This window comes from Oncorhynchus masou, chromosome 13, assembly GCF_036934945.1.
Source record: "Oncorhynchus masou masou isolate Uvic2021 chromosome 13, UVic_Omas_1.1, whole genome shotgun sequence".
Taxonomy (NCBI): domain Eukaryota; kingdom Metazoa; phylum Chordata; class Actinopteri; order Salmoniformes; family Salmonidae; genus Oncorhynchus; species Oncorhynchus masou.
In genome coordinates this window covers 60,929,722-60,951,416 of record NC_088224.1, presented here as the reverse complement: position 1 = coordinate 60,951,416, position 21,695 = coordinate 60,929,722, and the positions used below count along the sequence as shown (strand labels likewise).

The 21,695-nt window shown below is 43.7% G+C and overlaps 1 protein-coding gene across 3 annotated transcripts in view; it reads right to left on the bottom strand.

Annotated features, from left to right (window-relative positions):
• Window positions 1-21,695, bottom strand: part of LOC135552751 (E3 ubiquitin-protein ligase TRIP12-like) — a 56,256-nt gene that overhangs the window by 14,021 nt on the left and 20,540 nt on the right. For 2 of the 3 annotated variants that reach the window (XM_064984568.1, XM_064984569.1), the window contains exons 5-26: window positions 18,666-18,771; window positions 16,640-16,782; window positions 16,220-16,303; window positions 15,999-16,094; window positions 15,225-15,376; window positions 15,096-15,131; window positions 14,778-14,873; window positions 14,441-14,533; window positions 10,871-11,032; window positions 10,506-10,574; window positions 10,239-10,404; window positions 9,916-10,033; window positions 9,598-9,754; window positions 9,230-9,383; window positions 8,591-8,819; window positions 8,360-8,478; window positions 7,803-8,007; window positions 7,585-7,685; window positions 3,906-4,080; window positions 3,149-3,290; window positions 2,716-2,907; window positions 141-292 (exon numbers count right to left, since the gene is read on the bottom strand). In XM_064984568.1, the coding sequence (XP_064840640.1) occupies window positions 141-292; window positions 2,716-2,907; window positions 3,149-3,290; window positions 3,906-4,080; window positions 7,585-7,685; window positions 7,803-8,007; window positions 8,360-8,478; window positions 8,591-8,819; window positions 9,230-9,383; window positions 9,598-9,754; window positions 9,916-10,033; window positions 10,239-10,404; window positions 10,506-10,574; window positions 10,871-11,032; window positions 14,441-14,533; window positions 14,778-14,873; window positions 15,096-15,131; window positions 15,225-15,376; window positions 15,999-16,094; window positions 16,220-16,303; window positions 16,640-16,782; window positions 18,666-18,771 (2,947 nt within the window). The remainder of the gene's footprint in view (window positions 1-140; window positions 293-2,715; window positions 2,908-3,148; window positions 3,291-3,905; window positions 4,081-7,584; window positions 7,686-7,802; window positions 8,008-8,359; window positions 8,479-8,590; window positions 8,820-9,229; window positions 9,384-9,597; window positions 9,755-9,915; window positions 10,034-10,238; window positions 10,405-10,505; window positions 10,575-10,870; window positions 11,033-14,440; window positions 14,534-14,777; window positions 14,874-15,095; window positions 15,132-15,224; window positions 15,377-15,998; window positions 16,095-16,219; window positions 16,304-16,639; window positions 16,783-18,665; window positions 18,772-21,695) is intronic. The other variant, XM_064984570.1, reaches the window with a different exon arrangement.

Here is a 21,695-nt window from a genome sequence, read left to right as displayed (position 1 = left end):
AAAGAGGTAAATACAGGCAAGTTCCCTTCCTTGACCTACACCCATATAGACTTCAAAAGTAAGCACACATTAGTGAATGGCTGACAAAAACAGGGTTTGTGGAACAAAAGGAAGGGATGGAACTTGGTAAATTAACTAACCTGCTCCCATTGCCATTGCCACTGGGGAAGTCGTGCACCTTGACAGGGAACTGCTCCATCTGGCTTAGGCAGTTGTTCATCTTGCGCACCAGTGAGAGCAGCGGCCCGTTCTCAGACGGCTCCAGGCGGCCTGCCGGCTCCATCCCCGGGGTCTGGACAGGCATAACACAGGAGGGGCACTTCAAACAAACTGCAAAGACTTGTCGTAAACAGGGCACACCGTAGAAACATTTTTGAAACAGAAAAATGTAAAAAGCATTTATTTCTGGGATAAGTTAAGGTAGTTCCTCCCTTTGTCAGTTTTCCATTTGTTCCCTACAGAGTACAACCAGGGTTGAATATTGCCGTTGTAAAAATAAATAATGACAAAGCATGGTTTATCAATCAATTGTCATACAGTGCAAGGAGCTATAAAAGAATGACAGTGCACGGAGCTATAAAAAAGTTGAGCTGAAAAAGATTAAGCTTTTTGTGAGTATGGAAAATGTCTGCAATTCCCTAAAATGTTGTGCACAAATTTGTTTACATTCCTGTTACTGAGCATTTTTCCTTCGCCAAGATAATCCATCCACCTGACAGCTATGGCATTAATCTTTCAAGGAGCTGATTTAACAGCATGATCATTACACAGGTGCACCTTGAACTGGGGACAGTAGAAGTCCATTCAAATGTGCAGTTTTGTCACAACACCATGCCACAGATGTCTCAAGTTGAGGGAGTGTGCAATTGGCATGCTGACTGCAGGGATATCCACCAGAGCTGTTACTAGAAGTCTGAACGGTCATTTCTCTACCATAAGCCGCCTCCGTGGTTTTAGAGAATTTAACAGCATATCGAACCGGCCTCACACCCACAGACGACGTGTTTGGTGTGTAGGCGAGCTGTTTGCTGTCGTCAACGTTGAGAATAGAGCGCGGTGGGGTTATGGTATGGGCAGGCATAAGCTACAGACAAACAATTGCATTTTATGGATGGCAATTTCAATGCACAGAGATATCATGACGAGATCCTGAGGCCCACTGTCGTGCCATTCATCCGCCGCCATCAACTCATGTTTCCACATAACACACAGCCCAATGTCGCAAGGATCTGTACACAATTACTGGAAACTGAGAATGTCCCAGTTCTTTAAAATGACCTGCATACTCACTAGACATGTCACTCATTGAGCATGTTTGGGATGCTATTGATCGGTGTACAACGTGTTACAGTTCACGCCAATATCCAGAGGGACAACATTACACAGCCCACAATCAACAGCCTGATCAACTTCATGCGAAGAATGTGTCACGCTGCATGAGGATACACGCCTCTAATTTTATAAATATTTTTCTTATTTTTAAAAGTACCAGCTCTATTCCCAGTCATGTGAAATCCATAGATTAGGTCCTAATGCATTTTTTTTCAATTGAATGATTTCCTTAAATGAACTGTAACGAAGTAAAATCTTTGAAATTGTGGCATGTTGCATTTATATTTTTGCTCAGTATAAATAAAAAAGGAGCATACATTTCAGCCTTATGCCTTCAGAGCTGTACAAACAAATGAGGAGACTAATTTAAAACACCTGCTGTGTGTAACAGGAGCAAGCATCTATAGTTCAGATACTGGCAAATTGGGAGTTAAATGTATATTAACAGGGAATATGTAGAAGAACATTAAACTGACAAAATCAAATGTCACATATAATTGAAAAAATGACAACGATCTAGGCCAGTGTTTCCCAATTTCCATTGTGTTGTAGCCCAGGACAAAAACACCCGATTCAACTGAGCTGAATCAGGTGTTTATGCCCAGGGCTACAACAAAAATGTGTTCCGTTGCGGATACTCGAGGACCGGAGTTGGGAAACACTGGTCTGAACTTCATAATGTAGTGCTCCCGAGTGGAGCAGCAGTCTAAGGCACTGCATCTTGGTGCTAGAGGCGTCACTACAGACACTGGTTCGATTCCAGGCTGAATAACAAAAGGCCGTGATTGGGAGTCCCATAGGGCGGCGCACAATTGACCCAGCATCGTCTGGGTTTGGCTGTCAACTGACTTGACAAGTTAAAAGGTCAAAAAAAAATCATAAAAATACTACATTATATAAGCAATATATATAGATGCAATACTCTAGTAGGCCACAAAACTTGAGGGTGGGGTACCTTTTGAACTCTACGAGAAAAATATACATATACAGACCAGCTGCCATTCATTCTAGCCTGAGTGCAAACCCTCATGCTGGCTTTATACATCTCATGGCTCTAAATACAGTATAGCCAATAACTAGGGCCTTGAGTTTATCCTGGTCAGGTCAATCTGAAGTGGTCAGGGAAAAACTTGGATTCCCTACTAGCGCAACATGGCCCATTTGTTTGTGTGACAGCCTTCCTAGACAGATGTTTCTTAAATTTTTTAAAATGCCCTCAGCTCCAATCTCTGCCAAAATTGCCTATTAGATTGGAGTTGGCTACATTCAGTCACTGGATACTGAGAAAGGATGAACATCTTCATCGGGCGAAAGACAAACTTCTGACAATAGAAACAGAATCTCATTCTAGTTCTGTGCTTCAGACCTGCCGAACAGCCTTACCGGGCAGCCGTAGAAGACGTGCAGGAACCTCTTGAGGCGGACGTCACGGCTGACCAGGTCACGGTCACTGCTGGAGGTCAGGTAGAGTAGCAGCTGCTTGACCAGGCCGCTGTGCTGGATCTCGAACGACGACACATCCGACTCAGACACGATGCTGCAGATCTCCACGAGGCACTCCACGCCACCGTCCATCTGGTGGGGGATTGGGGGTGTGACAGCCCAAGTCACTAACCATCATACCTTAATGACCTTGTCTTTCGCTAGCAATGTAGATAGTACCCTGTACCGTCAAAACAGCAAAGCAAAACAGCTGTTCTCAAGTTAATATTAGCAAACAGGGTTTCCTAAGAAGTCTCCAAGATGTCAACTAATGACTATTTACTTTCATCGAGTGCAATACTACAATGTGGGAGAGTGTTGAGAAGTACAGTACCTGTAGGCTGAGCTGTTGCGTGGCGGTGCAGAGTCTCTGGAGTACATTTAGTGCGGGGTTGCTGCCATCAATGTTTTCATTGTTGAAGTAGCGTGCCACAAACTTACAGGCCTGCTCTTTGATCCAAGCCTTGATCTTGTCCCTGTAAGGGGATGACCATCTTCATCACCACTACTACTACTATTGGCTGTCTTGTTTTCTCAAATCCACACTCCAACAAAGCCCATTGGAGGAGGTTGTACAAGGGGAGAGACCTTGGAACCAGGAGGAATCTAAGATTTGACAGCTTGGGTGCAATCGGTTTGACTAAACCAGGGGTGTCAAACAGAGCCCAAGGGCCAAATCCACAAGCCCATTCAATTTTAAGTGCTGCCCTCAGGACCGCCAAACAAGGGGCACATTTTTTGGGATTAAACTCGTGCTATGTTGCGTGACAGTCTGTACTGGATGACACCTTCCCCCAAAGCATTCAATGTTCTTGAACAGACTGAGGTATGTTTGCACCGTGTGGTGGGGTGTGGCATGATGCAATGAGTGACATATTTAAAAAGGGTAGCGGTGCATTTTGAATGCTCATATTTACAGAACCAAACCTCTCCATGTTTTTCAACTGATCTTCAGGAACAGCACTGTTGCACACCAATTCATACTGAACACAGCCCTAGCTACATTTTCTGAGCGAGCCAATGATAATCTCCACCATTACTACCAACACGGCGATAAATTATCACCACCATCACCACGGTTTCCGTCGTACCTGTTGTTGGAGACCGAGTCCTTGGGAAGGGCGCGTGTCAGGCCACTCACACTGGCCGTGCGAGAGGGCTCAGAGTTTGTGCTGTTGGTCTGGGCGCCCAGCTTGCCCCAGGTCTTGGGGTTCAGACTGGCCAAAAAGGAGGATTTGGGGGACTGAGTAGTGGTAGGACTCTTAGCTGTAGGAACAGTAGAATGGTTAGTCACAGGATGAAACATGACAAAGTGGGTCTCAAATGATACCCTATACTTCAGTGTTTCCCAAACTCAGTCCAGGGACCCCAAAGGGGTGCACATTTTGGTTTTTGCCCAAGCACTAGACAGCTGATTAAAATAATCAAAGCTTGATGATTGGTAGATTATTTGAATCAGCTGTGTAGTGCTAGGGCAAACACCTAAACATGCACCCCTTGGGAAACTCTGTTATAGTTGTTTGAAACAGACACCAGATTCTCTGGCAGATATTAAAGAATGAGGTCATGCTGTATGTATTTATTTATTTAGGTCAAGAAATCATAAGGATCAGTTTGCATTCTGCATAAATGTCCCAAATATACCAGGACTCCAGGCACAAAGACTCCAATGATGCCACAAATGAGAACCAATTTTGAAGCGTCGACTCGTCATGGTTTAACACACACAAACAGTCAAAATGTTGTGACACCTACTCATTCCAGAGTTCCTTTTTTAAAATATTTTTTTTTAAATTCTACATTGTACAATAATAGTGATGATATTGAAACTACGAACTAACACATATGGAATCATGTAGTAACCAAAAAGGGGAAAAAAAGCATTGACCAAATCAAAATATATTTGAGATTCTTCAAAGTAGACACCCTTCGCCTTGACAGCTTTGCACACTCCTGGCATCATCTCAACCAGCTTCATGAGGTAGTCGCCTGGAATACATTTCAATTAACAGGTATACCTTATTGAGTTAATGTGTGGAATTTATTTCCTTCTTAATGCATTTGAGCCAATCAGTTGTGTTGTGATAAGGTAGGGTTTGATATAGAGGATAGCCCTATTTGGTAAAAGACCAAGTCCATAATATGACAACAGCAGCTCAAATAAGCAAAGAGAAACGATAGTCCATCATTACTTTAAGACATGAAGGTCAGTCAATGCGGACAATGTCAAGAACTTTTCTTCAAGTGCAGTTGCAGAAACCATCAAGCTCTATGATGAAACTGGCTCTCAGAGAACCGCCACAGGAAAGGAAGACCCAGAATTACCTCTGCTGCAGAGGATAAGTTCATTAGTTACCAGCCTCAGAAATCGCAGCTCAAATAAATGCATCACAGAGCTCAATTAACAGACACATCAACTGTTCTGAGGAGACTGTGTGAAATCAGGCCTTCATGGTCAAAGTGCTGCAAACAAACCACTACTAAAGGACACCAATAAGAAAGCGAGCAATGGACATTAGACCGGTGGAAATCTGGTCTTTGGTCTGATGAGTCCAAATTGGAGATTTTTGGAACTACTGTGTCTTTGTGACGCGGGTAAACAGACAATATCTGCATTTGTGGTTCCCACCGTGAAGCATGGAGGTGGTGGGATGGTGCTTTGCTGGTACGCCGTCTGATTTATTTTGAATTCAAGGCACACTTAACCAGCATGGCTACCACAGCATTCTGCAGTGACACGTCATCCCATCATCTGGTTTAAGCGTATTGGGACTATCATTTGTTTTTCAACAGGACAATGACCCAACACAATTCCAGGCTGTATAAGGGCTATTTGACCAAGAAGAGTGATGAGTTCTGCAGCAGATGACCCAACCTCATCCCAAACCATCTCAATTGGGTTGAGTTGGACCACAGATTGATGGAAAAGCAGCCAACAAGTGCTCAGCATATGTGTGAACTCCAAGACTGTTGGAAAAGCTAGGTTAAGGTGAAATTCCAGGTTAAGCTGGTTGAGAAAAACCCAAGAGTGTGCAAAGCTGTCAAGGCCAAGGGTGGCTACTTTGAAGAATCGCAAATATATTTTGATTTAACCTGTTACATCTATGAGGGCGCTATTTCATTTTTGGATAAAAAGAAGTGCCCGTTTTAAGCACAATATTTTGTCATAAAAAGATGCTTGACAATGCATATAATTGATAGCTTTGGAAAGAAAACACTGACGTTTCCAGAACTGCAAAGATATTGTCTGTGAGTGCCCCAGAACAGATGCTACAGGCAAAACCAAGATGAAACTTCAACCCGGAAATGAGTAGGATTTTTGAGGCTCTGTTTTTCATTGTCTCCTTATATGGCTGTGAATGCGCAAGGAATGAGCCTGCCCGATCTATCGTTTCCCCAAGGTGTCTGCAGCATTGTGACGTATTTGTAGGCATATCATTGGAAGATTGACCATAAGAGACTACATTTGCCAGGTGTCCGCCCGGTGTCCTCCGTTGAAATTGGTGCGTCATCTTCAACTGCACGTCTTTTTCCAAGCGATTCACCGGAGAAAGGAGACTACCACGAACGATATATCAATGAAGAGATATGTGAAAAACACATTGAGGATTGATTCTAAACAGCGTTTGCCGTGTTTCAGTCGATATTATGGAGTTAATTTGGAAAACAGTTTGCCGTTTTGATGACTGACTTTTCGGGGTTTTTTGGTACCCAAACGTGATGTACAAAACGGAGCGATTTCTCCTACACAAAGAATCTATCAGGAAAAACTGAACATTTGCTATGTAACTGAGTCTCCTCATTGAAAACATCTGAAGAACTTCAAAGGTAAATGATTTTATTTGAATCCTTTTCTGGTTTTTGTGCAAATGTTGCCCGCTAAATGCTACGCTAGCTATCACAAATGCTTGTTTTGCTATGGTTCAAAAGCATATTTTGAAAATCTGAGATGACAGTGTTGTTAAGAAAAGGCTAAGCTTGAGAGCTAGCACATTCATTTCATTTGCGATTTTCATAAATAGTTAACGTTACGCTATGCTAATGAGCTTGAGGCTATAACTGGATACAGGTTTTTTTCATAGCCAAACGTGAACAAAACGGAGCGATTTGTCCTACACAAATAATATTTTTTTGAAAAACTGAACATTTGCTATCTAACTCAGAGTCTCCTCATTGAAAACATCTGAAGTTCTTCAAAGGTAAATGATTTTATTTGAATGATTTTCTTGTTTTTGAAAATGTTGCTGGCTGAATTCTAGGCTTATAGCTAAGCTAGCTATCAACACTTACACAAATGCTTGTTTAGCTATGGTTGAAAAGCATATTTTGAAAATCTGAGATGACAGTGTTGTTAACAAAAGTCTAAGCTTGAGCAAATATATTTATTTCATTTCATTTGCGATTTTCATGAATAGTTAACGTTGCGTTATGCTAATGAGCTTGAGGCTATAAATAGAATCCCGGATCCGGGATTGCTCGACGCAAGAAGTTAACACTTTTTTGGTTACTACATGATTCCATGTGTTATTTCATAGTTTTGATGTCGACTACTTTTATACAATGTAGAATAGCCAAAATAAAGAAATCCTTGAATGAGTAGATGTCCCCAAACTTTTGACTTGTACTGTATGTATGCATGTATACACACACACACACAGGAATTTCACCTTTACTACTACAAATGTATCATTGACATTTAGCACTATTTGTATCACCTGTGAGAACCATGTGCATCCAGGCTTAGAGACTGATTGTTTTTGGAACTATTACCTTGATTGTCTACTTTGTCGTCATCCCTGGGAGGAGAGTACTTGGGTCTTCTGGGCCCTCTCTTAGGCAGACGTTTTCTCTTCAGCACATCACTTAACCGCCTAGGAGAGAGGGAGAGATTAATGTTGTTCTATGGAGGAGTGTGTGAGTGTCCTTGCGTGTGGTATCTGACCTCATACATGCACATTCACATGTATTTAGTATTCGTGTTCTCTCACCCCTGTGGGCTGAGGTCCAGTGAGTCGTCCATGCTGTGCTGGAAGCTAGGTGAGCCCAGGTCTGGGGTGGCGGTGGTGGCCGCCGTAGTGTTTGCAGTGCTGATGGTGGTGGTACACAGGCTAGCCGTGCCGCTGGTGCACGCCTTCGGGGGACTAGTGAGGAAGGCCTCCGACTCAGCCAGGTTCTTCACCTGGTGCATCACACCTGGCAGGGGAGGAGGGCAGAGGTGAGGGCTGATGGAATACAGCGAAATTCCTCTTTTCCCAATTCTCTGATATTAAAGAGGTTGGTGTGAGAAATTGTGATTCAATAAATCAGGCATTTAACTAGACAAACAGCATTCTGTGGTCCACAACAGAAGTGCACTGTGGTGTGACATCCCAAATTTGTGACCTCGGTGTTGACGTCGCTAAAAATATATTGAAGCTCAAATAGCAGTTGAGGACCAATCATAACAGGTCATAGCAGTTCCTGGTGCTAGAAAAGAGCTGTGTGTTAAGGATCATTACAGGTCAGCTCATCTAGGGAGGACACCAGCTCAGGCAGGATTTATCACCTTCTCTTCTGAAGAAGACACTGAATACGTCAGGCAGCTTCTGCATGAGGATCTCAGCCATCTGCAGAGAGCCCACTACAATTTTCAGGTCCTGGCTGGACAGCATGGAGGCAATGTGACTGGGAGAAGGAAACAGACAAACACTGATGTTCAGGTGTGATGTGAAGACGCATGTCGTACTGACTATTTATTTTTGTCATTGGAGGCAGCAATCTTGACTTTAAAGTTCACCTGGACACCGCGTGGTTCCTCAGCACGTCCTTGAGGAGCTCGGCATCGGCGAAGAAGATGATCCTGAGGATGGCTCGGAGGCACTTATGTCTGACGGCTGGGCCTGCCGACGAGCTGTACACCTCGTACAGCACCCCAAAAAGGGTCTTGATGAAGCACTTGGCCAGCTCAGGGTCTTCCTTCATCAGCTGGGCCCGTGCATCCTCCCGCCTCACCTCCTGGTGACCCCCTGGGGGACAGACAGGGAAAAACTCACGTAAGATTTGATAGTTCTTTTGACTCAAAAGGAGAAATTGGATTCCATCAGCTAGTGCAGAAGACACAAAGAAACAGCCTGTTCAATTTCACAAGTTCACAAAAAAAGATGCATTAAGAGCACGTCTGCATTGGGAAAAAGGTAATCTGCCCTCAATGGGACTAACTGGTTCAAAGGCTCAATGAAAATACCAATAACTTGGGGCACTGACCCCTTTCTCTACTGGGTCTATAGCGATCTATAAAATGTATATTTTCCAGTGAATAGAGCTAGTCTCAGAACCCAATCAGGGCATCATACAACAGCAACTGACATGAAATGCATACAACTGACACCAGTTTGGGGATAGTCTATGACTAAAGGTAATGGTCTCTCTCTCTCACCAGTAGTAGGGTTGGCTAAGGGGTTGGGTTTCCTCTGGATACCCCGTGCTGTGCCAGTGTCCTCGTTGATCTGCTGCATAGAGTTGAAGTCAATAGTGTAGACGCGGCCCAGGGTGGACAGGCTGATCTCATCCTCTCCGTTCTGGTGGGCCGTCTGGAGAGGAAGAGAGAACCAGACACCCCCAGACGTTAGTGTAACACTGGGCTACACAGGGGATTCACACAGCTCACAACATATCAAGACGGAAACAGTCTACTTCCTTGTAGTATAGGTAGCTGACTACCTGACCTGAAGAGGACAAACTCTGGGCCCCAAGTCTGGAAGGAAATTCCCTAAAATGGAGCAGAGCAGCATGTCTGTTCTTTACCTCAATGATGCGGCTGTCGATGCGGTTGTAGGGGTGCCAGAGGCCCCGGTCGTCCCTCCACTGCCAGATGGCCCCCTCTGTGGCCTGGGCACTGCCCTTCTTCAGCATGAGATCCACAGCAAAGATGCCCTCTCTGGGCAGGCAGGGCATCAGCTCGCTGGTGGAGGTGGAACAACAAACAGTTAGCAAAGTGCATCAAGGAAATTCGCAAACAAGCCACCTGTGACTGGTGCATGGAAGCCGCCATTTCTATGCACATCCACCATTAGGGTAGAAAAGGTTGTTGCAACGTTGAGAGCAGCAGAGGGGGTTCCTTACCAGATGAGTGAGGTGAGTTCATAGAGCTCCTGGGGGCTACGGGGCACCAGGTCAATCTGCTCCTGGCAGCTACCATTGGCTGCGCCGCAGAGAAGGAAGCGCAGAGTCTCTGCAATATCTGAACAAAGACAACGTGCTTAGTGTGTCCTCTTTCCACAGGCTATTGGCTTGATACAGTCAGGAACTTTGGCCTTGGAGGCATTTAGACTGTCATTATATAGTAAACTTGCCCAAGATTTTGTAAGCTGCATTTTTAGGCTTCATTCATGTGAACAGTGTAAATGCGTACCAATAGAAAGTGTGTGTCTGCATGAGCCACTTACTCTGCTTCATGAGCTGCACGGCCAGACAGGGGCAGTTGGAGCACATGAGGGAGAACATACGCACCACCATGATGAACATGCCCGAGCTGAGCACGGGCGGGGTGACCACCAGCAGCTGCTGGATGTTGGTCAGCAGGTCCCGCGAGGCCACCTGCTGTAGCAGGTTCTGTGGACAGCGGTCACACAGAGGTGAGTCATAATGAGTCTGTTCAGGAGGGTGAGAGATGTTAGAGCCATAGAAACGTGTTGAGTAGAACCCTCACTCACCTCCTCGTGTTGAAAGTTGTCCACCAGCCTGGCAAAACAGAGACAAGTGCTTTCAACGGATTTCTTATCCTGTACAGGGGGGGCGGGAGAAATAACCACAGACACATCTTCACAGGGAACATACCACAGACAACACCAGTGGTGGAAAAGTCCCAAATGTACATGCTTGAATAAAAGATACCTTGACTCAAGTAAAAGTGGAAGTCACAAAGTAAAATACTACTTGAGGAAAAGGTTTGAAATATAGTTAAGTATCAAACATTTAAAAAAATCGATTTCCTTATATTATGCAAACCAGACAGCATAATTTGCTTGTTTCTTTAATTAACGGATAGCCAGCATGTAAAAGGTGAATGTATGTGTACCTGGTGTGAGAGTCTCTGGGTCAGCAGTGGCAGAGAGTCAGAGACAAAGTGGAACTCGTCAGGGGTGATGCTCTGGCAGCAGTTGGCTGCAATGGCCAGGGCATTCCTCTGGGCGTTGATGCTGAAGAACTCCAGGTACAGCAGACAGTCAGCCAGGCCACCCTGCACGACACAGGAAACCCATTTAAAACTAAACAGTTAAACAAGAATTAGGGATAACTGGCACATACAGTGGGGCAAAAACGTATTTAGTCAGCCACCAATTGTGCAATTTCTCCCACAAAAAGACGAGGCATGTAATTTTCATCATAGGTACACTTCAACTATGAGACAAAATGAGAAAAAAAAATAATCCAGAAAATCACATTGTAGCATTTTTAATGAATATATTTGCAAATTATGGTGTAAAATAAGTATTTGGTCAATAACAAAAGTTTCTCAATACATTGTTATATACCCTATGTTGGCAATGACAGAGGTCAAATGTTTTCTGTAAGTCTTCACAAGGTTTTCACACACTGTTGCTGGTATTTTGGCCCATTCCTCCATGCAGATTTCCTCCAGAGCAGTGATGTTTTGGGGCTGTTGCTGGGCAACACAAACGTTCAACTCCCTCCAAAGATTTTCTATGGGGTTGAGAACTGGAGACTGGCTAGGCCACTCCAGGACCTTGAAATGCTTTTTACGAAGCCACTCCTTCATTGCCCGGGCGGTGTGTTTGGGATCATTATCATGCTGAAAGACCCAGCCACGTTTCATCTTCAATGCCCTTGCCGATGGAAGGAGGTTTTCACTCAAAATCTCACAATACATGGCCCCATTCATTCTTTCCTTTATACGGATCAGTCGTCCTGGTCCCTTTGCAGAAAAAAAGCCCCAAAGCATGATGTTTCCACCCCTATGACCATTAAATGTGTGAATTCAAAATGGCTTTTCAACCCTGTTTCATTTATTAAAATGATATTGTTATTCTGTATTTCACAACTATCATATAGCAACCATTTATTAACACTGAGGGATCTCTGACCATGAAATTGTTGAATTCAAAAACGGCTTCCGTTCATCTCATCGGTTTTGCACAGGTATTTTACCAGACATCAGGCCGATAACGGCATTTTTAATATTGTCCGATTCCAATATGCTTAATGCTATATCGTGCATCCCTATTATTTTGCAATGGGATTTTTTTTACTCCCATAAGGTGGCATACAATTGGCGACGTCCGTGTTAAGGCATGGTTTGGCCGAGGGGGGGGGGGGGGTTGTTCTCTTCTACCCTAGAAAAGTTCTTAACTTTTCTAGGGTAGAGGGCAGCATTCGTAATTTTGGATGAAAAGCATGCCCAAATTAAAACGGCCTGCTACTCGTGCCCAGAAGATATGATATGCATATAACTGGTAGATTTGGATAGAAAACACTAAAGTTTCCATAACTGTTAACATAGTGTCTGTGAGTATAACAGAACTGATTTAGCAGGCAAAAACCTGAGAAAAATCCATTCAAGTAGTTTGTTGTTGGTTTTGTAGTTAATGCCTTTACAGTATCCATTGACTTAAGGCTCCATTTGCAGTTCCTATGCTTCCACTAGATGTCAACAGTCTTTAGAAATTGTTTCAGACTGGTCTTACTCCCTCATTTATCAGAATACCAGTCTGAATGAGTGGACCCTGACGTGCCACAGAGCTTTTTCATGCGCAATCCTGAGAGAGTGCATTTCTTGTTTACCTTTTATATTGAAAACGTTATTGTCCGGTTGAAATATTAAAGATCATTTAGGCTAAAAACAACCTGAGGATTGAATATAAACATCGTTTGACATGTTTCTATGAACTTCACAGATACAATTTGGATTTTTTTGTCTGCCTGTTTTGACTGCGTTTGAGCCTGTGGATTACTGAAGAAACGGAACAAAACGCAGGTTTTTGGATATAATGAGACTATTGAACAAAAGGAACATTTATTGAGTAAATTAATATCTTCTGAGTGCAACCATATGAAGATCAAAGGTAAGGGATTAATTTTCTCCATTTCTGAGTTTTGTAACTCTTTTGCTTGGCTGGTTACTGTTTGTAATGATTTGTCTACTGGGCTATGTTCTCAAATAATCGTAAGGTATGCTTTCGGCGTTAAGCATTTTTTATAAATCTGACACCGTGGTTGGATTCACAAGAAGTTCATCTTTAAACCTATGTAAAATATGTTTTGTTTTCTGAATTTTTATAATGTGTATTTCTGTATTTAGCGCTCTGCAATCTCACTGGATGTTGGCCAGGTGGAGCGTCCTACATACCCTAGAGAGGTTAACTATCTTGCCTAGTTAACTTGTTGAATCTAGGGGTAATTTGTTTTCTTAAAAAAAAAAAATTCCCAAAGTAAACGGCCTATTTTTCAGGACCAGAAAATAGAATATGCATATAATTGACAGCTTAGGATAGAAAGCACTAAAGTTTCCAAAACTGTTAACAGTGTCTGAGTATAACAGAACTGATATTGCAGGCAAAAGAATGAGAAAAATCCAATCAGGAACGCAGCAGTTTCTAAATAAGAGTCGCCTCCAAGGCTTTCCTATTGAGCAGTGAATGGGATATCAACAAGATTCCTTTTTCTATGGCTTCCTTAATGTGTCTAGTATCACAAGACAGTTCCAGGCTTTTATTTTGAAAAATGAGCCTGAGTGACAACATTGTGTCAGTGTCCACCTGATGGCTCTGTGTATTTCTCACGCAAAAGACAGAGGGAGCCATTTTTCCCCCCGGTCTTACTGAAAAAAGCTCTGTCCTAGGTTGATATATTATCGAATAGATATTTGAAAAAAACCTTGAGGATTGATTATAAACAGCGTTTGCCATGTTTGTCGATATTATGGAGCTAATTTTGAATATTTTTTGGCGTTGTCGTGACCGCAATTTCCGGTTGTTTTCTCAGCCAAACGTGAAGAACTAACGGAGATATTTTTGGCTACAAAAATGATTTTTCTGGAAAAAAGGAACATTTGCTTTCTAACTGGGAGTCTCGTGAGTGAAAACATCCGAAAGCTCAAAGGTAAACGATTTAATTTGATTGCTTTTCTGATTTGTGACCAGATAGCCAAGCATAGCATTATGCCTAGCTAGCAGCAGGCAATCGATAAACTTACACAAATGCTTGTCTTGCTTTGGCTGTAAAGCATATTTTCAAAATCAGAGATGACAGGGTGATTAACAAAAGGCCAAGCTGTGTTTGAATACATTTCACTTGTGATTTCATGAATATTAATATTTTCTAGTAAGATTTTTTGTCCGTTGCGTTATGCTACTTAGTGTCAGTTGATGACAATTCTCCCGGATCCGGGATGGGTAGTTAGGTCACTTATTATTATTATTAATAATAATATCATTTTTTTTATTTTTATACTTCCGTTCATTTTGGCTGGCAACAGTTTTATTTATCAACTATTATTTCCGGCTTATGGAAAACCTGAGACATATCTAACATACAGCCACCGCCATCACTTATTTTAAGGTGAGTCCATGAGAGCCAGGTAGGGAGCAGAGATGAGAGGCAGAGCTGAGCCAGAGGGAGCAACACTTACAGCCTGCAGGATGGCTTTGCTGTGTCGCCTTGACAACATCTCCAAGGCAGTCAGGGCCTGCTCCGCCACGTCAATGAACTGAATCACCTGAAGCTGCAGACAGAGAAAGCTATTATCATATCCACCACCGTTTAATGACTGAATATGAATGAAGAGGGAACAAGAACATGAGAAAGACAAATGGAAGACAAGAGAACAAGGTGTGGGCTAGGAAAACCTTGGTTGCATTCAGTAGGTATTAATTGTTGGGACATGTTTTCAAATGTACTAGGCAGTACTGAAATTTGAATGTGTGTGTTTGGTGCCTACTGAACCTGAGCAGAGGGGGTTATCCTACCTTCTCCAGGAAGACGGGGATGGCATCCACGACCACAGCAGAGGACCGAGGCAGCGCCTCCATCATGTAAGTGAGAGCACGGGAGGCGTGGTTCATCTGAGCAGAGGCACGGGGTAAGATACAGATTTCACAAACATAACTCCAAAGGAATCCATGTTGGCTGGACCCACAGTTAAAACACTGTACTGAGGTACAGTTATTTGCAACAAAATATAACCAGGAGAGAGTGTGGCACCTCGCAATGTAGGCCTAATGTCATGGTGAAAAACACATATCACTGGGTCCCCCCCCCCAAAGATATAAGCTCAGGATACTCACAATGTCAAAGTTATGCTCCATCTGTAACAATGTCATCTGTAAAGAAGAGAGGATTAAGGGACTTAGCAAATCAAGTCACGGTGTAAAATGACTTAAGACTAAAGGCAGACAAAGCATTTTGTGATTCACCAGAGCAGGCACCACACTCTTCACGGGGAAGCCTCCTAGTGTCTCCTCGTTGCCCATCACTAGCAGCTGGCACATCTCGATAGCGGCCTGGAGCTGCTGGGACTCGTCGCCGGTGGCCTGCAGGCCCTGCAGCAGCTGCTGAGCCTTGGAGCCTGGGAGGAGAGGAGGGATAAAGCAGGTCAGAGTAGAGACTAAACAGCAGGGCCAGTATTCACAAGAGTAGGAGTGCTGATATAGGATCAGTTTAGCCCTTAAGATAAAAGCTAAACCCCTCGCCATATAATGAGATTATATGGCGAGGGGGAATCAGACCCTAGATCAGCACTCCTCTGAGAAACATTTTTAATATGGGCCCTGCCAGGAGTGCAGTCAGCACACACTTGGATTAGAGTTGAGTGAATAGCAGGTTAGAAGAATAAAGACAGACATAAGTGAACTCTGAGGGAGAATGGAAACATCCTGCTCACTCGGGGCTCCCGGGTGGCGCTGCGGTTTAAGGCACTGCATCTCAGTGCTAGAAGCTTCACTACAGACCCTGGTTTGATCCCGGGCTGTATCACAACCAGCATGATCGGGAGTCCCATAGGGCGGTGCACAATTGGCTCAGTGTTGTCCGGGTCAGGGGAGGGTTTGGCCGGGGTAGGCCGTAATTGTATATAAGAATGTTCTAAACTGACTTGCCTAGTTAAATAAGTTTTTTTTTAAGAAATAAAAAAAGATGTTAAGTGGTAATTAAATGGACTCTGGACACAGACAAGATGGTGTAGCACTCACTGGCTCCACTGCCTATAGTTCTGTGAAACAGCTGGGACATGCGGGGTCCCAGGGGCCCAAAGAGGTGTGGGGGTAGACCCCTGGCCTCCAGCAGGGCTGTGGGGAGAAAACAGCTAGGTTAGACAACAACCAAAGATCCCGCAACACCAACAAGGGCTGACAGGGAACTCTTAGACAGGAACATTGGCACCTGTATCTAAGGAAAGCTGTGATCGTCATACCTTGGAGTCTGCCCATTTCAGAGTCATCGGACTCACTCTCACCGGATGTGGTCATCCCTACAGCTCCGGCCACTGAGCTAGAAGCTGGAGAAAATTAAGGGGCAAATAAATCACCATTGTCCTCATCAAAATTACAACAAATGTATCAAAGAAAGAGTTCAAGTAAGGATCATACACACATAGGCAGGCCTAGGAAAACAGTCAGCGATCAAAACATCAAGCTTTGGCTGGCTCCTATGCGTTTAGAACAAAGACATACCAGAAATTTGTGGGATAGTGCAAAGGTTATCCACTAAGGGTCAAGGGGAGAGAATCTCTGCTACCACAAGCAGGTAGTTCTATACCTATAATGGTACACTGAGTGTGTCCCTGACCATGTGAGCTGAGAAGGAAAAACTGTGCCCTAGTCGCAGTAGGTACCTGTACCAGAAGCCCCCTGTGGGGCCTCATCAGTGCGGGCAGCCGAGGAGTTGGCACCATCCTGGTTGTTGTCCGAGTCAGCCATCTTCTCTTGTCGGCGAGCTTCGGCTGCCCCGCGCTTGCCCAGGCCTGAGCCTCGCCGACTGGGGGGGGGGCATAGTGGGACTGAGTGACTACACAAACTAGACCACGAACAAACATGGCAGCACACAACTGACATTCCTGGTCATAAGGTATCACTAACTTACACTTGTGTTTCGCAATGTGAACATCTGTTCACACACACCGACAAGAAGTGTGTTCATAAAATGAGTGAAAACTATTAGGTCATATTTTAGAAACCAGGAAACACTGGACAGTTAATTGAAAGGAATAATTCAACTAAAACCACTAATTCAGTGTTAAATAAAAAAGTTGAATTGTGTCATAATAAAGGTTGTTTGCAACATGTCGAAATCTGTTGCAGCTCAAGTCGACCATAACACACAATTCAAGGTGCTCTCACACGGGGGGGCTAGGTAGCTGGATAGCAAATATAGCTACACATAATAATGACAAAAACAATATTAGCATGTGAGGTAGCTAGCCAGCTGTAAACTGCAGGAGTCTACAACCATGTTCAACCTGCAGATCGTCTGCCTCAAGGAGGGGGGTGCTGACCTTGCTATGGCAACAGCCCATACATGCGGTAAAGAGGTTCATGGAACACCGGTTGCAAGAGCAAGGATGCGTCATTGGCAGCCATTCAAAAAAATTTGATCCAACAGTGGATTGATGATTTAGGAGTTCTAACGGCCTTACAAATGTGGTTACTATAATCAGATATGGATATATTTAGTCCTTTTCAGGTTTGGAAAAATGTCTGCTAAATGCTAACTCCTATTTGTATAAGCTGGTAGCATAGCTAGCGTTGGAGATTGGTAGGTGATGTTTTAAGTGTGATGCAGTTGATTGGTGATGAAGTTAACATGTATTGGGGTTGACATCCACTCAAATATTATACTCGGATGTTTACCGCAACATTGTGTGAAATACACAAATAGCCTAAAAGTAGGCACAATAAGGGATTCTGAATCTTTCCCCCATGGGGGAGTTTCCATTGTTTTGGTCGAGTTCCATAGATCTATTTACAGAATCTCTGCTTGCCCACAGACATGGCCCAGGGCAAGAAGGGAGGAGAAACGTTCATTGCAGATTTGTTCAACCCTTATTTTTATCAGGTAAGTTGACTGAGAACATATTCTCATTTACAGCAATGACCTGGGGAATAGTAACAAGGGAGAGGAATGAGCCAATTGGAAGCTGGGGATGATTAAGTGGCCATGGAATTTAGCCAGGACATAGGGGTTAACACCCTTACGATAAGTGCCATGGGATCTTTAGTGACCAGAGAGTTAAGAAACCCATTTAACATTCCATCCAAAAGACAGCACCCTATACAGGGGAATGTCCCCAAACCCTGTCCTGCGGCATTGGGAAACTGAGTTGAATCATTTGGTCCACTGTTTAGTTTGAACACATCTAAGCGAAATATATACTTCGTCACGACAACAGATTGATGCCCATACCATCTATTGACTGATTTGGTCATCTGGAGTGCAGGTAATTATTTTAAAAGCCTTATGAAATGTGATCGTGTTATTCCCCATCTCCAGTGACAATAACTTTATGATGCTTTACAAGACGATTTCCTGATTCCACACTGTCAACTTAGAAGTTAAATGATGGTAAAAAAAAGTTATTTTACCAACTCATAGAACATAACCAAATTGACAGGATGTGTCATGTCTAGAGTGGATTTTCCCCTTTAAACATGTTATGGCTGACAACACTTTTGAATGCACTGAAAGATCGACTTCTCAGGGACAATTTCATTAGGTATTGCCAAGGAAGCCACCCACTTCCATAAAATATTGGATGTATAGTTTAATACTTTTTGTACACACCGAAATACAGCAGACTACAATTGACTTGGGGCTTTAGACTGGAGAAGTTGAGAGATGACCGAGCACTGAGGCTGTAGTACCTGGTGCTGGCGCAGGAGCCCGTGGTCTTCTGGCGTGTGCTCCGCCGAAAGCTGGGGAGCTCTGCTGGAGGAGACTCGCTGCGCTTCTTAGTGGACTTCCTCAAACCTGATGAGACACGAGAAGTCAACGAGTAAACAGTCAAGGCAAAAGACAGGAAAAACCACAGTGATAGTAAACCACTAGAAATGTGTTATATTGTTATATCATGATAACCAGTTCATCTATTTCCATCACTTAAGAGCAATTACAGTGGGGCAAAAAAGTATTTAGTCAGCCACCAATTGTGAAAGTTCTCCCACTTAAAAAGATGAGGCCTGTAATTTTTTATCATAGGTACACTTCAACTATGACAGACAAAATAAGAAAAGAAATCCAGAAAAACACACATAGGATTTTTAATGAATTTATTTGCAAATTATGATGGAAAATAAGTACATGGTCACCTACAAACAAACAATATTTCTGGCTCTCACAGACCTGTAACAACTTCTTTAAGAGGCTCCTCTGTCCTCCACTCATTACCTGTATTAATGGCACCTGTTTGAACTTGTTATCAGTATAAAAGACACCTGGTCACAACCTCAAACAGTCACACTCCAAACTCCACTATGGCCAAGACCAAAGAGCTGTCAAAGGACAGCAGAAACAAAATTGTAGACCTGCACCAGGCTGGGAAGCCTGAATCTGCAATAGGTAAGCAGCTTGGTTTGAAGAAATCAACTGTGGGAGCAATTATTAGGAAATGGAAGACATACAAGACCACTGATAATCTCCCTCGATCTGGGGCTCCACGCAAGATCTCACCCCGTGGGGTAAAAATGACCACAAGAACGGTGAGCAAAAATCCCAGAACCACACGGGGGGACCTAGTGAATGACCTGCAGAGAGCTGGGACCAAAGTAACAAAGCCTACCATCAGTAACACACTACGCCGCCAGGGACTCAAATCCTGCAGTGCCAGACGTGTCCCCCTGCTTAAGCCAGTACAAGTCCAGGCCCGTCTGAAGTTTGCTAGAGAGCATTTGGATGATCCAGAAGAAGACTGGGAGAATGTCATATGGTCAGATGAAACCAAAATATAAAAAACTTTTTGGTAAAAACTCAACTCGTCGTGTTTGGAGGACAAAGAATGCTGAGTTGCATCCAAAGAACACCATACCTACTGTGAAGCATGGGCGTGGAAACATCATGCCTTGGGGCTGTTTTTCTGCAAAGGGACCAGGACGACTGATCCGTGTAAAGGAAAAAATGAATGGGGCCATGTATCGTGAGATTTTGAGTGAAAACCTCCTTCCATCAGCAAGGGCATTGAAGATGAAAACGTGGCTGGGTCTTTCAGCATGACAATGATCCCAAACACACCGCCCGGGCAATGAAGGAGTGGCTTCGTAAAAAGCATTTCAAGGTCCTGGAGTGGCCTAGCCAGTCTCCAGATCTCAACCCCATAGAAACAATTTGGGGGGAGTTGAAAGTCTGTGTTGCCCAACAACAGCCCCAAAACATCACTGCTCTAGAGGAGATCTGCATGGAGGAATGGGCCAAAATACTAGCAACAGTGTGTGAAAACCTTGTGAAGACTTACAGAAAATGTTTGACCTCTGTCATTGCCAACAAAGGGTATAACAATGTATTGAGAAACTTTTGTTATTGACCAAATACTTGTTTTGTACCATAATTTGCAAATATTCATTAAAAATGCTACTATGTGAATTTCTGGATTTTTTCTCTCATTTTGTCTGTCATAGTTGAAGTGTACCTATGATGAAAATTACAGGCCTCTCATCTTTTTAAGTGGGAGAACTTGCACAATTGGTGGCTGACTAAATACTTTTTTGCCCCACTGTATATGTAATGCAAATGATTGAGCTATGCAGAGATGCCACTTTATACAATGTTGGTTTAGTCTACAACCATTACTAACCAAACGGTGGCTTAAGATATTTCACCCAATCTGTTTCAGTAGTGATAAGGGGTGTTTTTCCAGTAGAAAAACTGGAATTTCAGTTTACTCCCTAAAGTTTTTATTTTTTACCCCAACCCTGATTTTAACTGACAAGTACAGGAGTAGTTAGTGGTTGACAAGTGGCATAACGGTCAAGAGCATAGCAAGGACTGGTTCAGACGGGGTCAGCACCAGTCACCCATAACAGTAAGGGAGGACAGTCACACACTGACAGCTCTGGTGTTGTTCTCAGTCAAGAGCCCAGTACCACTGACACTGGGTGAGAGTATAAATAGCCCATCTTTCATTAGTACAGAACAACCTTCATGCTAAACCTGAGGGTCCCAACAGAATGCAAAAATATGACACCGACTGACCTTTTCAAGTAGCCACACACCTCAGTCATGTCCCCCAGTAACACCAGTTACCCAACAGAATAATCAAAATGGCAATGTGTTGTTGCTACAGCAAGAAGCCTGTTGCGCGCCATCACAGCCACACCGCGCACCCACCATACAATCTGACTTACTCACCATTATAGCAGCAGAGACGACAGACTGAGAAGATGTGTGTGTGTGTGTGTGTGTGTGTGTGACAGTGCGCACTACAAGTGACAAAATGTGCCCCTCCCCCTTAATACAAGTGGATGAATCCCCCCCCAGTGAAAACATGATGCCTGCTAGTTGGCCGGTCGTCAGGCAGGGTGGGCCAGTCTAGGTCACATGTTTGGAGCTGGGCCCTGTGGCAGCGTGCCCAGCCTCAGTTACCATCTTCGAATCCCCTACCCCAAACCAGAACACACTGATCATCTTCCACTCACCCACATGCACTACATTTGTGACAGCTCCCCACTAAACCACCTAGGAGCTTTAAACTCAAGACTGTACGAGTCTGAACATTGAGCCATGCAGTCACTCTTCTTCAAAACAAACTACAGCCACCGTCTGACCTTCACCTTACACTACAATTACCATAATGCGTCGCTGTGCTGTGACCTCCGTGACCTCAGGGCTGATTGTGTCTGATCTGACAGCAAAAATGTAATGCCTCCAAGCACGTTAGCAAGCCCTTACCACCTACCTAACAC